The sequence below is a fragment of the Nomascus leucogenys genome, chromosome 14 (assembly GCF_006542625.1).
Source record: "Nomascus leucogenys isolate Asia chromosome 14, Asia_NLE_v1, whole genome shotgun sequence".
Classification (NCBI taxonomy): domain Eukaryota; kingdom Metazoa; phylum Chordata; class Mammalia; order Primates; family Hylobatidae; genus Nomascus; species Nomascus leucogenys.
Window position 1 is genome coordinate 19,968,967 of NC_044394.1, and position 18,575 is coordinate 19,987,541.

General features: G+C 36.0%; 1 protein-coding gene across 9 annotated transcripts in view; it reads right to left on the reverse strand.

The window, feature by feature from the left end:
• Nucleotides 1-18,575, reverse strand: part of CCDC88A (coiled-coil domain containing 88A) — a 134,398-nt gene that overhangs the window by 46,323 nt on the left and 69,500 nt on the right. For all 9 annotated transcript variants that reach the window (XM_030826988.1, XM_030826987.1, XM_030826986.1 and 6 more), the window contains 7 exons: nucleotides 16,523-16,604; nucleotides 12,923-13,081; nucleotides 11,108-11,254; nucleotides 10,391-10,535; nucleotides 5,935-6,119; nucleotides 3,135-3,272; nucleotides 583-1,653 (listed from right to left, as the gene is read on the reverse strand). In XM_030826988.1, coding sequence (XP_030682848.1) covers nucleotides 583-1,653; nucleotides 3,135-3,272; nucleotides 5,935-6,119; nucleotides 10,391-10,535; nucleotides 11,108-11,254; nucleotides 12,923-13,081; nucleotides 16,523-16,604 — 1,927 coding nt within the window. The remainder of the gene's footprint in view (nucleotides 1-582; nucleotides 1,654-3,134; nucleotides 3,273-5,934; nucleotides 6,120-10,390; nucleotides 10,536-11,107; nucleotides 11,255-12,922; nucleotides 13,082-16,522; nucleotides 16,605-18,575) is intronic.

Genomic DNA, 18,575 nt, shown 5'->3' on the forward strand with positions numbered 1-18,575 from the left:
GATTTGAATCCAGTAATCCAACTCTGCTATTTATTAGCTGTGTGATCCTAATTTATTTAATGTTTCTGAACCTCTGTTTTCTCATCTAAAAAATAGATATAATACTTATAAAGGATTAGTTGTAAAGATTATGTGCATGTATATATATGTATATATATTTGTGTGTGTGTGTGTGTATATATTATTTATGTATATACAACTTACATGAAGTTTTTAGCCCAGTACTTGGCACACAGCACTCAATAAACAGTAGCTACCATGCTTCTTTATTATACTTAGAATTTAGTTAAGAGTCTTGATCAAACATTATTATATTGAAATAAAGGCTTAAAATTATAATGTAATAAGTCAGATACCACTAGGAAACTTTATTACTACAAATTCTTTTAAAAATACAATTTGTAGGTATTTCTTAGTTTAACAAAGTAGGAAACTTGGAAGCTATTTCTAGTTCTAATTCCAAAATTCTACTGAACCATAAAATAGATGATGCAAATTACTGACAGATTCCAATAAAACTTAAAGAAACCTTGAGTTAAAAATATAAAAAAAATTTGCCTTAATTTAGGTAAACATATTTACCTCACGTAGTGTAACCAACGTTTTTATATCAATAGTTGCTCTTTTCACAAGCTCCTTATTTTCTTTTTCTAGTTCTTTTAGACGGATACAAGATTCTTTATATATACCAATTTCTTTGGATAGGGTTTTGTTTTCTTTTTCCAAATTTCCAATCTTCACATTATTTTCTTCTAATGTGGTATCTTTAATTTCTGCTTGTTGTCGGAGTCTCTTATTTTCCTTCTCCAATTGTTTCTTATCCTTTTCCAGTTGAGAAGTCTCTTGCTCTAATGATTTATTTTCTTTTTCCAGCTGTTCTAGTCTTTTGCTAGATATTTTTAGTTCTTCTAGGTTTTTTTGCAATGTTTGATTTTCCATCTCTAAGTCTTGTAGTTCACTCTCTAATTGCTGGATTTTTTTATTGCTGTTCTCTAAAGTTTTTTGCAGTCTTTGATTTTCTGTATCTAAACCCTGGTAGCTAACTTCTAAGCGTTCTGTTTTCTTGAAAGATGCTTTCAGGAGCTCCAAACCTTTCTTAAGTTGCTCTTTTTCACTTTCCAGTTCTTTGTTTTCTAGCTGTAGCTGAGCCATTTTCATGCTTGCACACTTCAAAGATTCTATATTCCTTCGCAGTTCTAAGTTTTCCTCATCAAGTTGGGAATTCTCTTTTTCTAGGGATTCTAACTGAAAGGTCAGATTTTTAAAGCTATCCAATGTTTTTTTTAATTTTCTATTTTCTCTTTCTAGCTCTGAATTTTCTTGTTCTAAGGCCTCAATTTTTTCACAAATAATTTTTAAATTAGTTATTTTTTTCTGTAACAATTCATTTTCTTTTTCAAGATGATGCAATTCATTTTCAAGTTCTTCGGCTCGTTCTCCTTTTTCTTTATAATGTTCCAATTCTTTTTTAATTTGTCTTTTTTCAAATTCAATCTTGCTTAGCTTGCTACTTGTTTCTTTGATAGATTCATGGAGAATTTTGTTTTCTTTTTCAATGTCTTTCACTCTTGCTTCTGCACTTATCTGGGACCGCTGCCTTAAGGAAGACACTGTTTGATTCAGATGTTCATTTTCCTGTTCCAGTATCTTAATCTAATTTGAAAAAGAAAATAATTAAAAGCTGCAATTGAGGAAAAACTAACTATGGTTTATCTCTTCCAAAAACTACCAAGAAAAGGGGAACAAAAAAAGGGTACTAGAATGTGTCTTACTTTTAATTCTGACAAGTATTTACTGAAGACCACTGTGTACACGTACTGTCAGGTCATTAAAGTTCATGTCTTTAGGAAGTTCACAGTTGAAAGGAACGGTTGAGAAATGTATTTTCTATTAATCATAATGGTCTTCAGGTTATTTATAGTTACATGCTTCAAATTCAAATAGGAATACAGGTAACACACACACATACCTCCTTGAGAACATAACGTTTTACTTTTACTAAGTAACTTTTGCAATGCCTACAGTGGGTCCTCAGTAAATATATGCTGTATTCCATGTGTATATATGGGTTTGTATGTGTGTGTATTCATTCCCAAAAAGAATTCTAAGTAGGAAGCATCAAAATCACAAAAATCACTGGGTACATTTGAGAACTAATTCATCCAATTTATAGTGTGATCTAATGGAATGATTCTCAAAATTTAGTGTGTTAAATAATCTCAACAAGCTTGGAAAAGTGAAGATTGAAGCTTAGTCTAGAATTTTGGTTCTGTATCTCTAAAGAAACCTTCATTTTTACGGCTGGTCTGAGGACTGTACCTGGATGATATAAACAAATAATTTAACTTCTAAAAAAAATTAATGCTCAAGCATGGTGGCTGACACCTATAATCCTAGCACTTCGGGAGGCTGAGGCAGGAATATCACTTGAGCTCAGGGGTTTGAGACCAGCCTGGGGAGCATAGCGATACTTTGTCTCTACCAAAAAATAAAAAATAAAAATAAAAAATTATCTGGGCATGGTGGTGCACGCCTGTAGTCCCAGCTAAGGTGAAAGGATTGCTTGAACCTAGGTGTTCGAGGTTGCAGTGAGCTATGATTGTGCCACTGCACTCCAGCATGAGTGATAGAGCTGGACCCTGTCTCAAATAAATAAATATTTCAAAAATAAGTCAATTAATCTATCCAGTTCTCAGTTTCCTCAAACATAAAATGAGAATGAATATTAAACACTTGAAAACAAATTTGATAATATCCAAGACAGTGTGGTTGCCACCACATTTCTCCCTCTTTGGTAGGTCAGAGGACAGCTGCATTTCCTGGCCAACTGCACTCAGGGACTCCAGAATCTGCAGCCCTATTCTATAGACGCTTGAAAGCACAAGTACTGCAAATACTTATACTAGATGATTATTAAGCACACTGGTAGTTTAAAAAACTTTAAGCTTTCTCTTCAACTCTCCTAAGATACACAGGTTAGAAAATGAGGTAAAATTATAATTATTTTAAAATAAAAAAATTCTAAAATATTTCCCTTTAATGTTTATATGAACATTTTGTTTGCATATATTTTAAATAACTTTTGCTAATAAATTTTAAAATACATTGTTTACTTAGTAAAAAAATGTATGAACCTGTCTCTCTGAATTTTCTCTCAGTGTTTCTATTGTTTTTTCAAGCTGAGCTTTCTCCTTCATTAGATCCTTGCTTAAATTCTGACAATTCTGAAGACTTTGCTTTTCTTGAACAATCTCATTTTCAAGAATTTCAACCTAGAGAAAATTAAATCACAAAACAATATGTTAAATATTCTGCAACAATGAAAACATGTCAAAACAAAAGATAATCACTGAATAAAGGATAAAATAGTGTTAATATCCAAATGCTAAAATTTAAGAAATTAGTATAGAAATTCAAGTAGCATTCCATGCTAATTTCTGTAGCTGTATAAAACATGCAGACATGATTTCTTATCCTGTGCATCTTTTGGGGTAAATTTCACTTTCTAAACACAAAGACAAATCCAGCTGAATAAATGATAATATGCTATATGAGAACTATACAAACTTTATTTAAAGATTCTCTTGGCTTGAGTGGATTTGTAAAGTAAAATTTTACTTATACTCAGAGAATTTCAGTGAGCAAGAAGGAAGGAGAAGATATAAAAAGCATGAAGGAAAAGATGATAAATAGTACAGTATAAGTTTAATGAGGAAAAAAGAAAGGACTTGCTTTAAGATAAAAAAGAGGGACAAAAATACTACTATAAAAAAGGGCTAAAGAAAACTGCAGTAAATATTTATATTTTAGGTTCTAATTTCTTTTCAATTACACATTTTAGAGATCAAAAATACGGGTAGTTAATATGTACAAAATAGCAAATTAAAGTTAAAAATATGCTAAGACTATTGATTTTCCCATTATCACGTAACATATTCAAACCAAGCAATTTAAAAAATCAAGAAGACTTTATAAAATATTCTACTGCAAGTTAAATGTTAAATTCTTATGTCAATGATGAAGCACTCTAAAGCAATTTTAATTTTTCTATTTTAACATTAATGGAAATAACTACACACGGAAACAATCTTCCAATAATATTTCCAGCCTGGGCAACACGGTGAAACGATGTCTCTACCAAAAACAAAACAAAAAACAAAAAAACTTAGCCAGGCATGGAGGCCTGTGCCTGTAGTCCTAAGTACTTGAGAGGCTGAGGTGAGAGGACTACTTAAACCTGAGAAGCAGAGGTTGCAGCGAGCTGAGATCGCACCACTGCACTCCAGCCTGGGTGACACAGTGAGACCCTAGCTCGAAATACTACTACTACCAATAATAATGATGATAATAATAATAATAATCATATGAAAAGGATCGGGTCAAAAAACTTATCCAATAACTCAATTCAACATTAATTTACAGTTCAGGAAGCTTTCAGCTGTGAATAATTAATCAGGTTCTCACATTACATAGATGGAAATATAAGAATAACAGTTATTGAAACTCATCTGTTGTTTTGTATCAATGGGATTAAAGTGAAACATTCAATTTATAAAAAAATCATTTTTACAATTAATCAAAAATTGCTTGCATCACTAAGAATTTACATATTAAACTTCAAAGCTAATTTCAAAAAGAAACTGTACTCTACAGGCCCAATTTTAATGAAAACTAAAAACTGTTCTAAATTTTAAATGGTCATCCTACTTTAACCCTATATTATCAAATGCTTATTAAGATTATTTAGTTAATGGACTGAAGACAATGTAAAAACATTTTAAAACAGTAAAAATCTTACAAGAATACCAAGGAGCCTCTGAATAATCTAAGGCAGTGGTTCTCAAAGCATGATTCCCGGACAGCAGGATGAGCATCACTCAGGAACTTCTTAGAAACAATTCTTAGTCATGCATGTTTTTATGATGGGATTCTATTTATGTAGAATTATGTGTGCAGAAAGATATGCAAAAATAAAACACTTGTTCTTGCACAACTGAATATTTCTGTTCAACCAGAGTCTGATTAAGATTCAGGTTTCATAATGCCCAAACTGTGGTCTCTAAATATCATTTCCCACTAAAAGGAATAACGGCTAATTTTAGAGAAATGGCTGTCTCCAGGTCTGGGACAGAAAATGTTCAAGATGAGCCTAGAATATTTTGTCATGGCAGAAAGCAAGAAAGCTCTCAAGGAGTGCTAAGGCCATGTCATAAGGATTCAGGACCAAAGCAGCTTTTAAAGAGGCTTCCACTAGCCTGAGTTGAGATAGTAAGAAAAACAAATGCAGTGGACTAAAACCATACAAATATTTTTAAATTCATGGGTTCATAATGACACTAAAGAAACTCACTCACTAGTTCTCTCAAGAAGGTATGAGAGAACCAATTCATTATTTGGAAACTGGTAAATATAATTCCTCTAGCCCTGCTTATTCTTTTTTTTTTGAGACTTTGAGTCTTGCTCTATGGCCCAGACTGGAGCGCAGTGGCGTGATCTTGGCTCACTTCAACCTCCACCTCCTGGGTTCGAGAGAGATTCTCCTGCCTCATCCTCCCGAGTAGCTGGGATCACTGGCGCCCACAACCACACCCGGCTAATTTTTGTACTTTTAGTGGAGACGGTTTCACCATGTTGGCTAGGCTGGTCTCAAACTCCCGACCTCAGGTGATCCATCTGCCTTGGCCTCCCAAAGTGCTAGGATTACAGGCGTGAGCCCCCGCAACTGGCCAAGATCAGCTAGTAAGTTCTTAATTGTTGAAGCTGAATAATGAGTATAGGGTTCATTCACACCGTATTTGTGTATATTTGAAAATTTTCATAACAAGTTAAAATAACATTGAGGGTGCATTTAAAAAGTGGAAAATAAATGTGCCATTTATTTACACTTTTACAAGTATTTTTTAACATTAAAATAAACACTATATTTTAATTTACCTTTTTACTGAGTCTTTGATTTTCTTTTTCCATTTTCAGGATTTTGGAAGCATTGCCTTCTACAGAATCCACAGTAGTCCGAAGCTCTTCTACGGTTTTTGTCAAACTTTGATTTTCCATCTCTAGCTTCAATAATCTACTTGATGTCAACTCATTCACCTCATGGCCCAGGGATTTCTGGGGTGCTATAATATTGAAAAATACACCATTGTATTTACTCTTTACTGTTTTTACTATGTTTACTCTTTACTATTTAAAAAGTTGAGTGTATATGCATTGCATTATCTGATCTTTAACTTTATTAAAAATTCAATGAAGTTATATAAGATAAACAAGAGAGGTAAATCTTTTTTTTCCTTTTCTTTTTTTCTTTTTTTAAAGAGATGGGGTCTCTCTCTGTCACCCAGGCTGGAATGCAGTGACGTGTTCCTAGCTCACTGCAGCCTCAAACTCCTGGTCTGAAGGGGTCCTCCCACCTCAGTCTCCCAAGCGGCCGGGAATACAGGTACAGCCAGCTAATTTTTTTATTTTTTAGTAAAGACTGGGTCTCTGTTACTTAGGCTGGTCTCGAACTCCTGAGCTCAAGCAATCCTCCTGCCTTGGCCTCCCAAAGTGCTGGGATTACAGGCATGAGCCGCTGCACCCAGCCAAGAGATAAATGTTTAACTTTTAATGCATCCACAGCATTCTAGTAAAAAAAAAAAGCATAAAATTTAGATTGAAGAAACTGGGAGTTCAAGCAGACCCATTAAATATTTTGCTGATATAAGAACATTAGGATTTACAAATGAAATATGAGACCTAATATTTCAAGAAAGGAAATGAATAAAGGTACTGGAGGGAATTTCCAGGTCTGCTTTTGTGTATGTTTCAAATTCTTCTTCATAAAAACCAAAGAAATACACGCACATCCAACATATCCCCCACCATGCAAAAAATCTCTTCAAAATTAGATAAGCAAATAACCTCCATATTTAAATAAAGAAAACCTCAATTTTTATTTCCAGCTTTTCTAGTCATCATGTTGTTAATCTTTTACTGAAAGCCGGTATACTGAATAGTTACTGACTTTTAAAATTCCATTAGTTGCCCAAGTCTTTTTTTTAATTAAAAGATTATTTAAATTTAACTATAAACTTACAGGATACATTATTCTAAATAGCAACTAATGAAGGATTAAATGAATTTTGCAAATACAATACTACTTGTTTTATTTTGGCTAAAAGTTCAAAATGAATATTCTGAGCATGCTGAAATTATTTTAAAATCTTTAATCCAGTTCCATTCATTATCCCTTTATAAATCTGATTCTGTTGTATGATATCTATTAAAACACAGTATAGAAACAGTTTAAATACATATTATTCCCTAAAAGTAGCATTATTGTTAATCTACCTGGATTAGGTGTTTTTAAATAGTCACCATGATACACAATAGATCTCTTGAACTTATTCTCATCTAAGTGAAATTTTGTGTCCTTTGACCAACATCTTCCCAATACCCTCAACCCCTCAGCCTCTGGTAACAACCATTTTACTCTCTGTTTCTATGAGTTTGAATTTTTTTGATACCACATATAAATGAGATCATGCACTATTGTCTTTCTGTGCTCAGCTTATTTCACTTAACATAATGCCCTTGAAGTTCATCCATATTGTTGCAAATGACAGAATTTCTTTTTTTTTTTTTTTTTTGAGACGGATTCTTGCTCTGTCGCCCAGGCTGGAGTGCAGTGGCGCAATCTCGGCTCACTGCAAGCTCCGCCTCCCGGGTTCAAGCCATTCTCTTGCCTCGGCCTGTCCGAGTAGCTGGGACTACAGGCGCCCGCCACCACACCTGGCTAATTTTTTTTTTTTTGTATTTTTAGTAGAGACGGGGTTTCATCATGGTCTCAATCTCCTGACCTCGTGATCCGCCCGCCTCGGCCTCCCAAAGTGCTGGGATTACAAGCGTGAGCCACCGCACCCGGCCCGAATTTCTTTTTTTTTTGAGACAGAGTCTTGCTCCGTCACCCAGGCTGGAGTGCAGTGGCATGATAGTGGCTCACTGCAACCCCTGCCTCTTGGGTTCAAGTGATTTTCCTGCTTCAGCCTCCCGAGTAGCTGGGACTACAGGTGCGTGCCACCACGCTCAGCTAACTTTTTTTGTATTTTCAGTAGAGACGGGGTTTCATCATGTTGGCCAGGATGGTCTTGATCTCTTGACCTCGTGATCTGCCAGCCTCGGCCTCCCAAAGTGCTGGGATTACAGGCATGAGCCACCACGCCCGGCACCCCCCGCCCCCTTTTTTTTTTTTCTGGGACAGAGTCTCACTGTGTCACCTAGGCTGCAGTGCAATAGGGTGATCTCAGCTCACTGCAACTTCTACCTCATGGGTTCAAGAGGTTCTCTTGCCTCAGCCTCCCAAGTAGCTGCCACAGGTGTGCGCCACCACGCCTGGCTAATTTTTGTATTTTTAGTAGAGACGGGGTTTCACCATATTGGTCAGGATAAATAAAAGTTGTGAGAAACTCCTGACCTCGTGATCCACCCACCTCGGCCTCCCAAAGTGCTGGGATTATAGGTGTGAGCCACTGCACCTGGCCAGAATTTCATTCTTTTTATGACTGACTAATATTCCATTATGTATATAAACCACGTTTTCTTTATCCATCATTTCACTGACAGACACAGGTTGATTCCATATCTTGACATTTGTGAATAATGCTGCAACAAGCATGGGAATGCAGATATCTCTCTGATATACTGATTTAATATCCTTTAGATATATACCCAGGAGCAAAACTGCTGAATGCTATGAGAGTTCTATTTCAAATTTTTTGAGGAACCTCCACACTGTTTTCCAGAATGGCTGAACCAGTTTACATTCCCACCTATTCCATAGAAACTTGAAAGCACAAGTACTGCAAACTTTTATACTAGATGATTATTAAACACACTGGCAGTTAAAAAACTTCTAAGATACTTTTAACTTTCCTAAGATACATGGGTTAGAAAATGAGATAGAAAAGTTCTGAAGCAAATTTTCTGAAAAGTGACTTAAAAAATTATTAGTGCCTTTTATTTCTTCCTTTTTTCCCCAAATTCTGTAAATTTTCTGGAAAGTCCCTTGTATAATTTAAAAAATAAAAACTACACCACAGTACAGCAAATATTCAATTCTACAACACCAGCTAAGATCAATTACAAAACAACAGTGACATAATAATTATGATATTTAATACTTGAACGCTTACTATTTACCAGGCACTATTTAAGGGCCTCACAAATATCAACAATTTAATCCTCAGAAGTCTAGACGAGATTCACTATTTTGTCCCCACTTAACAAGTAAGGAAATTCTTAACTAACACAGTAATTCTAACTACCTTTAGTAGAAAACATTTAAGTCTGAATTGCTTTCTTTGTAACTCAATTCACAAGGAATATAATTTTTAAAGTTTCACAAATATTTTAAGTAACACAAGTTCAATGATTGAATATCATAACTTACTCTATAGTCAGTACATGGGGCCCCAGAATTTGGAATTAGGTTTTCAAGTATAAAACAGGAAGAACCTAATTGTTAATCAATAGGATGAATCATCTATAGAGGTAATTATTCTGTAAGCACTGGATTATAAAATCTCAAGAGTTTATGTCTACCTCAACATTATGTCCTCGGTGTCTGGTATAGTATTTTACATATGTTAGGTGCTTAGTAAATATTTGCTGAAGAAATGCAAGTAGAACAATCTAACACTGGGCAAAACTGAGGGGTTTTGAAACTAGTCTAATTTGAATAAATGTGACCTAACTGGTGAATTTTTTTGTAATTTCAAAAATCCACATTAGCATATCCAAAGCTATAATCCAAACAATTGTACATAATCATGCCCAGCTTTAGGAAAGAGGACAAGTCAATGTGAAGCCCAGGAAAAAAGAGCCAAAAGTTAAAAATTTACCTGGGGGATCTTACATTAGGTCCATAGTATAAGCAGGCTGGGCTGGTTGTCAGGTATAATCTTATAATGGAGACTATACATATTACAAGTAGTCATGAAGATCCTTAAATTAACTAATGCTAACTATATTTTCACCTGAAAATTTGCCCATTATGCTTTAACTTCCTATTTGGGTTTACCTATAGTCAAAGAACATGCTGACCACTAATACGACTTTTCTGTTCTATACATTAATAAACTGGTATTGCAGCCTCTTAGGATACTAACATGAAATAGTGGATAAGAAACCAATCAAATCTGTTATTGCATTCATAAAATTCAGTTGTAAGACATGTAAAGCTAGGGACCAGACCCAAGAAAATGCAAACAATATATTACTGTGTGAAATCATTTCCATGGAGACAGGTAGTCTTCTGAGATATCTCCCACTGTGGAAAATAAACAACTGCAAGTAAACATAAATACAACTTCAGGATTCAATTATCTATTTAAATTAAAATAATTGGGAATACCTTCGGAAAGTTCACTAGTTCTGGATATCTGTTCCAGCTCCCAGCCAAGATGTAATGATTCATCCATACTTTGTTTCTGTGCCATTTCCAAAGTCATATTTTCTTCCATTAATTCTTCAATCTTTTTTCTATCCATATCTCGTTCCTTTTTTATTGGCAAGGATTAGGGAGAGAAAAAAAGCTAAGAAACAGTATAATTTTGAGCAAATACTTTATTTCTCACAACTTTTATTTATCAGAAACTCAGTAATAATTATGAGTTCCTTAAATTTTTCAGTTTTGAAGGCAATTATAATTATTACTGGTCATTATACTGATTAAGTGTCTGACATCCTTTTAAGCTGATCTTTGGGGACACAATGAAAATTCTTCTTCATAGTCAACATACTGTTTCAGTGATATAACAAAAGAATTATGAACCAATGCTAAATTTTAGCAATCGGATTTCTGTATTTTTAAAGACATGCTTACACAATAGCTTATTGTGGTATTAAAAGGTTGAAGACAAAATTCGTAAGTAACATGCTTCTGTAACAAAACCAGAAATTTCTACTACTTTTATATTTATATAAAGTTGGAGGCATCTAATTTATTTAGCTCTCTCTTCTCTGTTAAAGCCTCAAGGACACTAGCCATCCTTGCCAATACAGGGAAATCAGCTGAATCTTGGAAGTTTTCCTTAAAGGCCATGTACCTGATCTACCTCTTAAAACTTACCATTTCCATATCATGAAGTTTAGCTTTTAGTTGTAAGTTCTCTTTTTCTAATTCATGTAATTTATCAGAACGAGCACGAGTTCCTTCTAGTTGGTCTTCCAACATGGTTTTTGTTTCTAATAAAACTTGATTGTCTTCTTTTAATTCCTATAAACATTTATCACAAATGTGTTAATATCTGCTAATTTTTTAAAGTTATGGAACATAAAGATTATCATAAAACATTAAGCCATCTTTATCAACAGTTCTATGCATGAGTAAACCTACTGAGTAACAGAAATACAATTAATGTTTTCTTGGCTTCCTTTTTACCCTAGAATGCAAACAAAACACTCAGTTCTTAAGATATGTACTACTACTATAACTTCACATTAAATTGTTGGGGTATATTTAACTTCCTTAGTCACAAGGATAAGGAATTAACTAAGTACAAGTAGTCTTCCAGATATTTAAGATACAACTCTCCATGGAATCAAGGCTTATAATGTATTGACTAAAATAGATTTAAATATTTCTCTGTATTTGGAGCTATAACTTGGAAGTGAAGGGCTTGAGGTTTTTGCAGTAAAATACCAAGACTTAAACCAGAACTCAAATAAATCATAAACCAAGGCTCTATTAATAAATATTTTACATAAATATACCTTGAGGAAATCCTTAAAAGTCCCTGCATATGTTTTGAAGACAAGTGTTCACAATTCTATCTTGCTAAGTTATATATCTATGGTTTCTAAACTAAAGTCTAGAAAAAGTATACTAAGACAGTGGTATTCATGAGAATCCCTTAACAGTGTCATGCATACACACGTCTTTAAATAACTGGCAAATAATTAATATGTACTTTATCTCTACAGTCCTATTGGGTCTACTTACTGGTAACCTTTAAGCTAAAATGTTCTAACTACTTTCTCTTATGTTTTCGTTTCTTGATTTTGTATACTCCCTCCTTCTTATCCTAATACTGAAACTGACCAAAATCTCCTGTTTACAGATAATGAGGAAATTAACTGAGAAAGAAGATACAAGATCTGTCAAATTCTGTTTTTTTGTTTTGTTTGAGACAGAGTCTCACTCTGTCGCCCAGGCTGGAGTGTAGTGGCGCGATCTCGACTCACTGCAACCTCCACCTCCTGGGTTCAAGCGATTCTCCTGCCTCAGCCTCCTGAGTAGCTGGGCTTAAAGGCATGCACCACCATGCTCGGCTAATTTTTGTATTTTTAGTAGAGACGGGGTTTTGCCACATTGGCCAGGCTGGTCTCGAACCCCTGACCTCAGGTGATCTGCCCACCTCAGCCTCCCAGTGCTGGGATTACAGACGTGAGCCACCGCACCCAGCCTGACCTGTCAAATTCTTGTCAAACTCAACTGCATGTAACACTGAACTGTAACTATCAAGTTAGAATATTTTTTCATTTGTTTGCATATATATAGGCTTCATTAATCTTAATTTAGTGATCTCAGTTAAGAAGCAATCTGAAATTATGTTTTGCTTTCACTTTTGGGAAAAAGTCTGAAATTAATAGAAGTAAATATTTTGACTACAAGGGAAGGACTTCAAAGGTCTGCTCTATATATGATGCTAAGAAAAGGAATGAAAGAAGAGCCCCAAAGAGTTCAATAAAATTAGTAATATCCACAGATCCCTTTTGTAAAAGTCTAACTAAGAGCAATATGCTAATCTATCATAAAATAAACATACCCAAATGTATTTACTGTTTGTTCACCATTTCAAGAGTTTCTCATGTTTATTAACTGCATTTTAAATGTGTTAAAATTCTAACACAGAAAAAAAAAATGGTTAATTATGCAACATACCTCAACTCTTGCCTTATAAAATTCAATATCATGTAGTCTCTCTTTATATCTGCTGACTTCACTTTCAAGCTTATCAACTCTGATTGCTTTCTCTCGAAGTGCATCTAATTCATCTCGGTACATTCTGGCAGAGCGAGCATCCGAAAGCAAATTCATGTTCTAAATAAAAATTAAAAATTATATTTTAATTATTTTCTGTTATCAACTTGTTATTCTTTGTTGCACAATTTGATAAATTTATTTATTTATTTATTTTTCTGAGATGGAGTTTCACTCTTGTTGCCCAGGCTGGAGTGCAATGGTGCAATCTCAGCTCACTGCAACCTCCGCCTCCCAGGTTCTTCTCCTAGCTCAGCTTCCTAAGTAGCTGGGATTACAAGCTCCCACCACCATGCCCGGCTAATTTTTGTATTTTTAGTAGAGATGGAGTTTCGTCATGTTGGCCAGGCTGGTCTCAAACTCCTGACCTCAGGTGATCCACCTGCCTCAGCCTCCCAAAGTGCTGGGATTACAGGCATGAGCCACCACACTCCGGTGATAAATTTTATGGTATGTAAATTATATCTAAATTTGTTTTTTAAGTGGGGAGATACAAACGCTTTTTTTTTTTTTTTTTTTTTTTTTTTTCTGAGACAGAGTCTCGCTGTCACCCAGGCCGGGGTGCCGTGGCGTGATTTCGGCTCACTGCAGGCTCCGCCCCGGGGTTCACACCATTCTCCTGCCTCAGCCTCCTGAGTAGCTGGGACTACAGGCGCCTGCCACCTCGCCCGGCTAATTCTTTGTATTTTTAGTAGAGATGGGGTTTCACTGTGTTAGCCAGGATAGTCTTGATCTCCTGACCTCATGATCCGCCTGCCTCTGCCTCCCAAAGTGCTGGGATTACAGGCGTGAGCCACCGCGCCCGGCCTACTTTTTTTCATTATCTTGGATACGTTGCTAAAATTTTTTTAAAGTCTTTTTTAAAAAATTGAAGTATTTTAAACATATATATACATTTATGTTCATATTTTTTAAATATCATGCTATCTGTCAGGAATGTAAAAAATATTCAGGATATTTTAAAATAAGTTAACATCTATGTAACACAACCATTTGCAATTAATTTATGGTGAAAAAGTTAATTTTAAAATAAAAGATGGTAAAAACACAGAAAAGGCAAACAATATTACTAAAATAAATCATTAATTACTGTATAGAAGTTTCTATAGATATGTTGTGACATACCAAAATCTTGCTTTTTTTAATGCTTCCAAATAAAATAATTAGTGCATATATTAATGTCATTTGAGACAAATATTAAAATCCAACCTTTTAAAAGCCTTACTGTAATCCTTTAGGATAGTAGTTCTTAAAGTGTAATCCAGGGTCTTCTGTGGGCCCTGAAAACCTTTTCAGGGAGTTCAGGAGGTCAAAACTATTTTCATAATAACCTAAGACATTATTTGTCTTTTTCACTTTCATTCTCTCATGAGGGCACAGTAAAGATTTTCCAGAGGCTACGTGGTGTGTGACATCTTAACAGACTAAATGCAGAAACAGCTATGAGAATCTAGTAGTAGTCATCTATTAAGCAAGGTATTAAAGAGATCGGCAAAAATGTAAAATAGTACCATTCTTTGAATTATTCTTTGTTTTGGAAAATAATGGTTATTTCATTAAAATACCTATGTATCTATTCATCTACCTTTTTTTTTGTTTTTTTTTTGAGACAGAGTCTCACTCTGTCACGCAGGCTGGAGTGCAGCAGTGGCACAATCTCAACTCACTGCAACCTCCACCTCCCAGGTTCAAGCGATTCTTGTGCCTCAGCCTCCCAAGTAGCTGGGATTACAGGTGTGTGCCACCACACCCAATTAATTTTTGTATTTTCAGTAGAGACAGGGTTTTGCCATGTTGCCCAGGCTGGTCTTGAATTCCTGGCCTCAAGTGATCTGCCTGCCTTGCCCTTTCAAAGTGCTGGGATTACAGGTATAAGCCACCACGCCCAACCTATTTATTTATTTTAGAGATGGAGTCTAACATGGAATGGGTTATTTTTTTAATGACTTTTTTTTTTTTTTCCTTTGAGACAGGGTCTCACTCTGTCACCCAGGCTGATCACTGGCACATTCATAGCTCACTGCAGCCTCGACCTCCCAGGCTCGAGTGATCTTCCCACCTCAGTCTCCCAAGTAGCTGGGACTACAGGCGCGTGCCTCATTACGTGGAGCTAATTTTTTCATTTTTTTGTAGCAATGAGGTTTTGTCACGTTGCCCAGGCAGGTCTTTAACTCCTGGGCTCAAGCAACCCACCTGCCTTGGCCTCCCAAAGTGCTAGGATTATAGGCATGAGCCACTGATCCCAACCCATGTGACTTAATTTTTTTTTTTTTGAGACAGAGTCTCACACTGTTGCCCGGGCTGGAGTGCAATGGCATGATCTCGGCTCGCTGCAACCTCCACCTCCCGGGTTCAAGCAATTCTCCTGCCTCGGCCTACTGAGTAGCTGGGATTACAGGTGCCCACAACCACGCCCGGCTAATTTTTTGTATTTTTAGCAGAGACAGGGTTTCACTATGTTGGCCAGGCTGGTCTCGAACTCCTGATCTCTTGATCCACCTGCCTCAGCCTTCCAAAGTGCTGGGATTACCGGCGTGAGCCACCACACCCGGCCAGACTTAAGTTTTTAAAATTTCATAGTTTTAGTTTCTAATATGGTAAATACCAATAGATATAATCCACATTAAACCAATCCTCATTAATTTTTAACAGTGGTGAGGAGGCTTGAGACCAAAAAGACTGCTTTAGAGAGAACCTTTAGAGAAAACTACCGCTTTAGAGAAAACCAACATACATAAAAAAAACCCTGCTGCCAACAAGCAGAAAAGCAGCCACAGCATGTCTAGAAATAAAGACTATGAAGCCCAGTCTCATTTATCTATGAAGGTCTCAGTTTATGATCCTGCAATTACAGTACTCCCTGCATCTAAAATGTCAGATATGGGGAAGTTAAGGGAAGAAACAACTATCCAGCCTTATCCTAATCCTTAGCACTTATGGATTAAAGAGCTCATACACTAACCCCAAATAAAAATGAAACATTAGAGTGATTGTAAAAGGGAACTATTAATTACTCTTGGTTTAAGGTGAAAAAAGAAGAAGCTGCTGTAAAATAAAGATACTTTTTAAAAAGTTTTAATCTTATTTAATAGGAAAAGTGAAAAAAATCAAAAAGCATTCTATCATATATAAGTTAGCATAAAGCACTATCAGGGAGCAGAGACACAGAGAGATACACATAAAGAGCATAGTTTACAGTAGAGGTGTTCTAGCTTCCAAGGCCACAGAAGCCAAATACATCAAAAAGAAAAATGTGGAACTACCCCAGTCCTAAGTAGCTCTTTTGAATCTTAGCAGAGTTTGAATAGCATTAATATGGAAGAAAGTTTGGCTCTGACATTTTTGAAGAGAGAGACTCTGAAAAAGTCATCCAATCTCTTGAAGCCTCAGGAACCTCTTTTATTTACATAAAGCATTGAAGTAAAGGTTGTAAGTTACAAGGAACAAAATCAATTTCCAATTACTTGGTGGTCCTAAATAATAGATATTCCAGGTACAAACCTCTTGTTGCAGCCTTTTGAGTTCTATTTCCATTTGCTCAAGTTCTTGTTTACAATCCAACAACTGTTCAGTCTTTTCCTCCCTTAAATGCAAAAATATATTCATTAAGTATACTATTTTTGAAAACTGTGATCATCATCTGCGTTAATGTAAATGTATCATCATTACTAAATAACTAGTTGAACATAGTATTAGCCATAATCCTAATCTAGAAGAGAAAAAAAAGATAGATATTAGGAATTTATATAATTAGATGCCATTAATAAAACCTCTTCCCTAATGTTTTCCAAAGGCTGACCTCAATGGCTAATGTTCTCATAGTATGTAATACAGTTTTTCCCTTTCTCTCTTTTCATCTTTCCTGCCTTTCCATTTCCACTCTTCTTTCTCTCTTCCTCACTCTCTGCAGTCACAGACAGTTAAGCTAAGAATTTTTTTTGAGACAGAGTCTCACTCTGTCACCCAGGCTAGAGTGCAATGGCGCAAACTTGACTCACTGCAACCTCCCAGGTTCAAGCAATTCTCCTGCCTCAGTAGCTGGGATTACAGGTGCCCGCCACTATGCGGGCTAATTTTTTTATTTTTAGTAGAGACGGGGTTTCACCATGTTACTCAGGCTGGTCTCAAACTCCTGACCTCAGATGCCACCTGCCTTGGCCTCCCAAAGTGCTGGGATTACAGGCGTGAGCCACCGTGCCCAGCCTAAGCTAAGAATTTTTATGCAAGGCAGTTCTACCTGTGTCTAAGACTTATAAGGGTCTCCAACTATTTTCAACATTTACAGTGGCTGAAAGGAAATTACATACTTCCAATTGCCGTTAAGATACTAAAATCTTTACTTCTCTATTGGTTTCTGCCCTGTAGCCTATAAACATCCTCAAATTTCTTCTATTAGTTTTTCTCTTAGAATGGCTTTACTTCTAATCTCCATTTTCTCTCTCCTTCACAGTCAAGCTCCTTAAAATAAGCCTCTACTCACTATCTCTATTTTTCTACCTTCTGTTCTATAATAATAAAGTAAATGTTCACTGTATAAAACAACTTATTGTTCTCATCTCCTTGTGCCCTTACATTTTTCAAAACCATTATATATTAATATATATTATAAAATATAATGTGTATATTATTTAAAACATATTATTAAAAATATACGTATGTATATATTTTAAGAGACAGGGTTTCACTCTGACGCCCAAGCTGGAGTGCAGTGGCATGATCACAGCTCACTGCAACCCTGAACTCCTGGACTCAAGTGATCCTCCTGCCTAGCGTCCGGAATAGCTGGGACTATAGGCATGCACCACCACTTCTGGCTAATTTTTTGTAGAGATGGGTTCTCACTCTGTTGTCCAGGGTGGTCTTGAGCTCCTGGCCTCAAGCAATCTTCCTGCCTCAGCCTCCCAAAGCACTGGGATTACAGGCATGAGCCATGGTGCCCAGCCCAAAACCATAATTTTTAATGGTAGAAAAATATTCCCTTTGCTAGAGAAACCATACTTTATTAAGTGGATTCCATTTTTCATTGTACTATATAATCTTTTAGTAAATAAGCTCACTACTATACATAAAATCCTGTGTATTTCAGGACAGTTTTCTTTTTCTATTCTTTTTTAAGAGAAAGGGTGTCACTATGTTGCCCAGCTTTGCTTTGAACTCTTAGGCCCAAGAATTCCACCTCAGCCTCCTAAGTAACTGGGACTACAGGTGCACACTGCTGTGCCTGGCTTTTAGGACAGATTTCTAAAAGTGCATTACAAGTTAAAAGGCATTTGAAACACGTTAAGTATCCCTTATCTGAACTGCGTGGGACCCAGAAGTATTTAGAATTTTTTCAGGTTTTTTTTTTCCCCCATCTGAGACAGAGTCTCACTCTGTTACCCAGGCTGGAGTGTAGTGGTGCAGTCCCAGCTCACTGCAGCCTTGACCTCCTGGTTCAGGTGATCCTCCTGCCTCAAGCTCCCACGTAGCTGGGACCACAGGCACGTGCCACCACACCCCTAATTTTTAAAAATTATTTGTAGAGACGGGTCTCCCTCTGTTGCCCAGGCTGGTC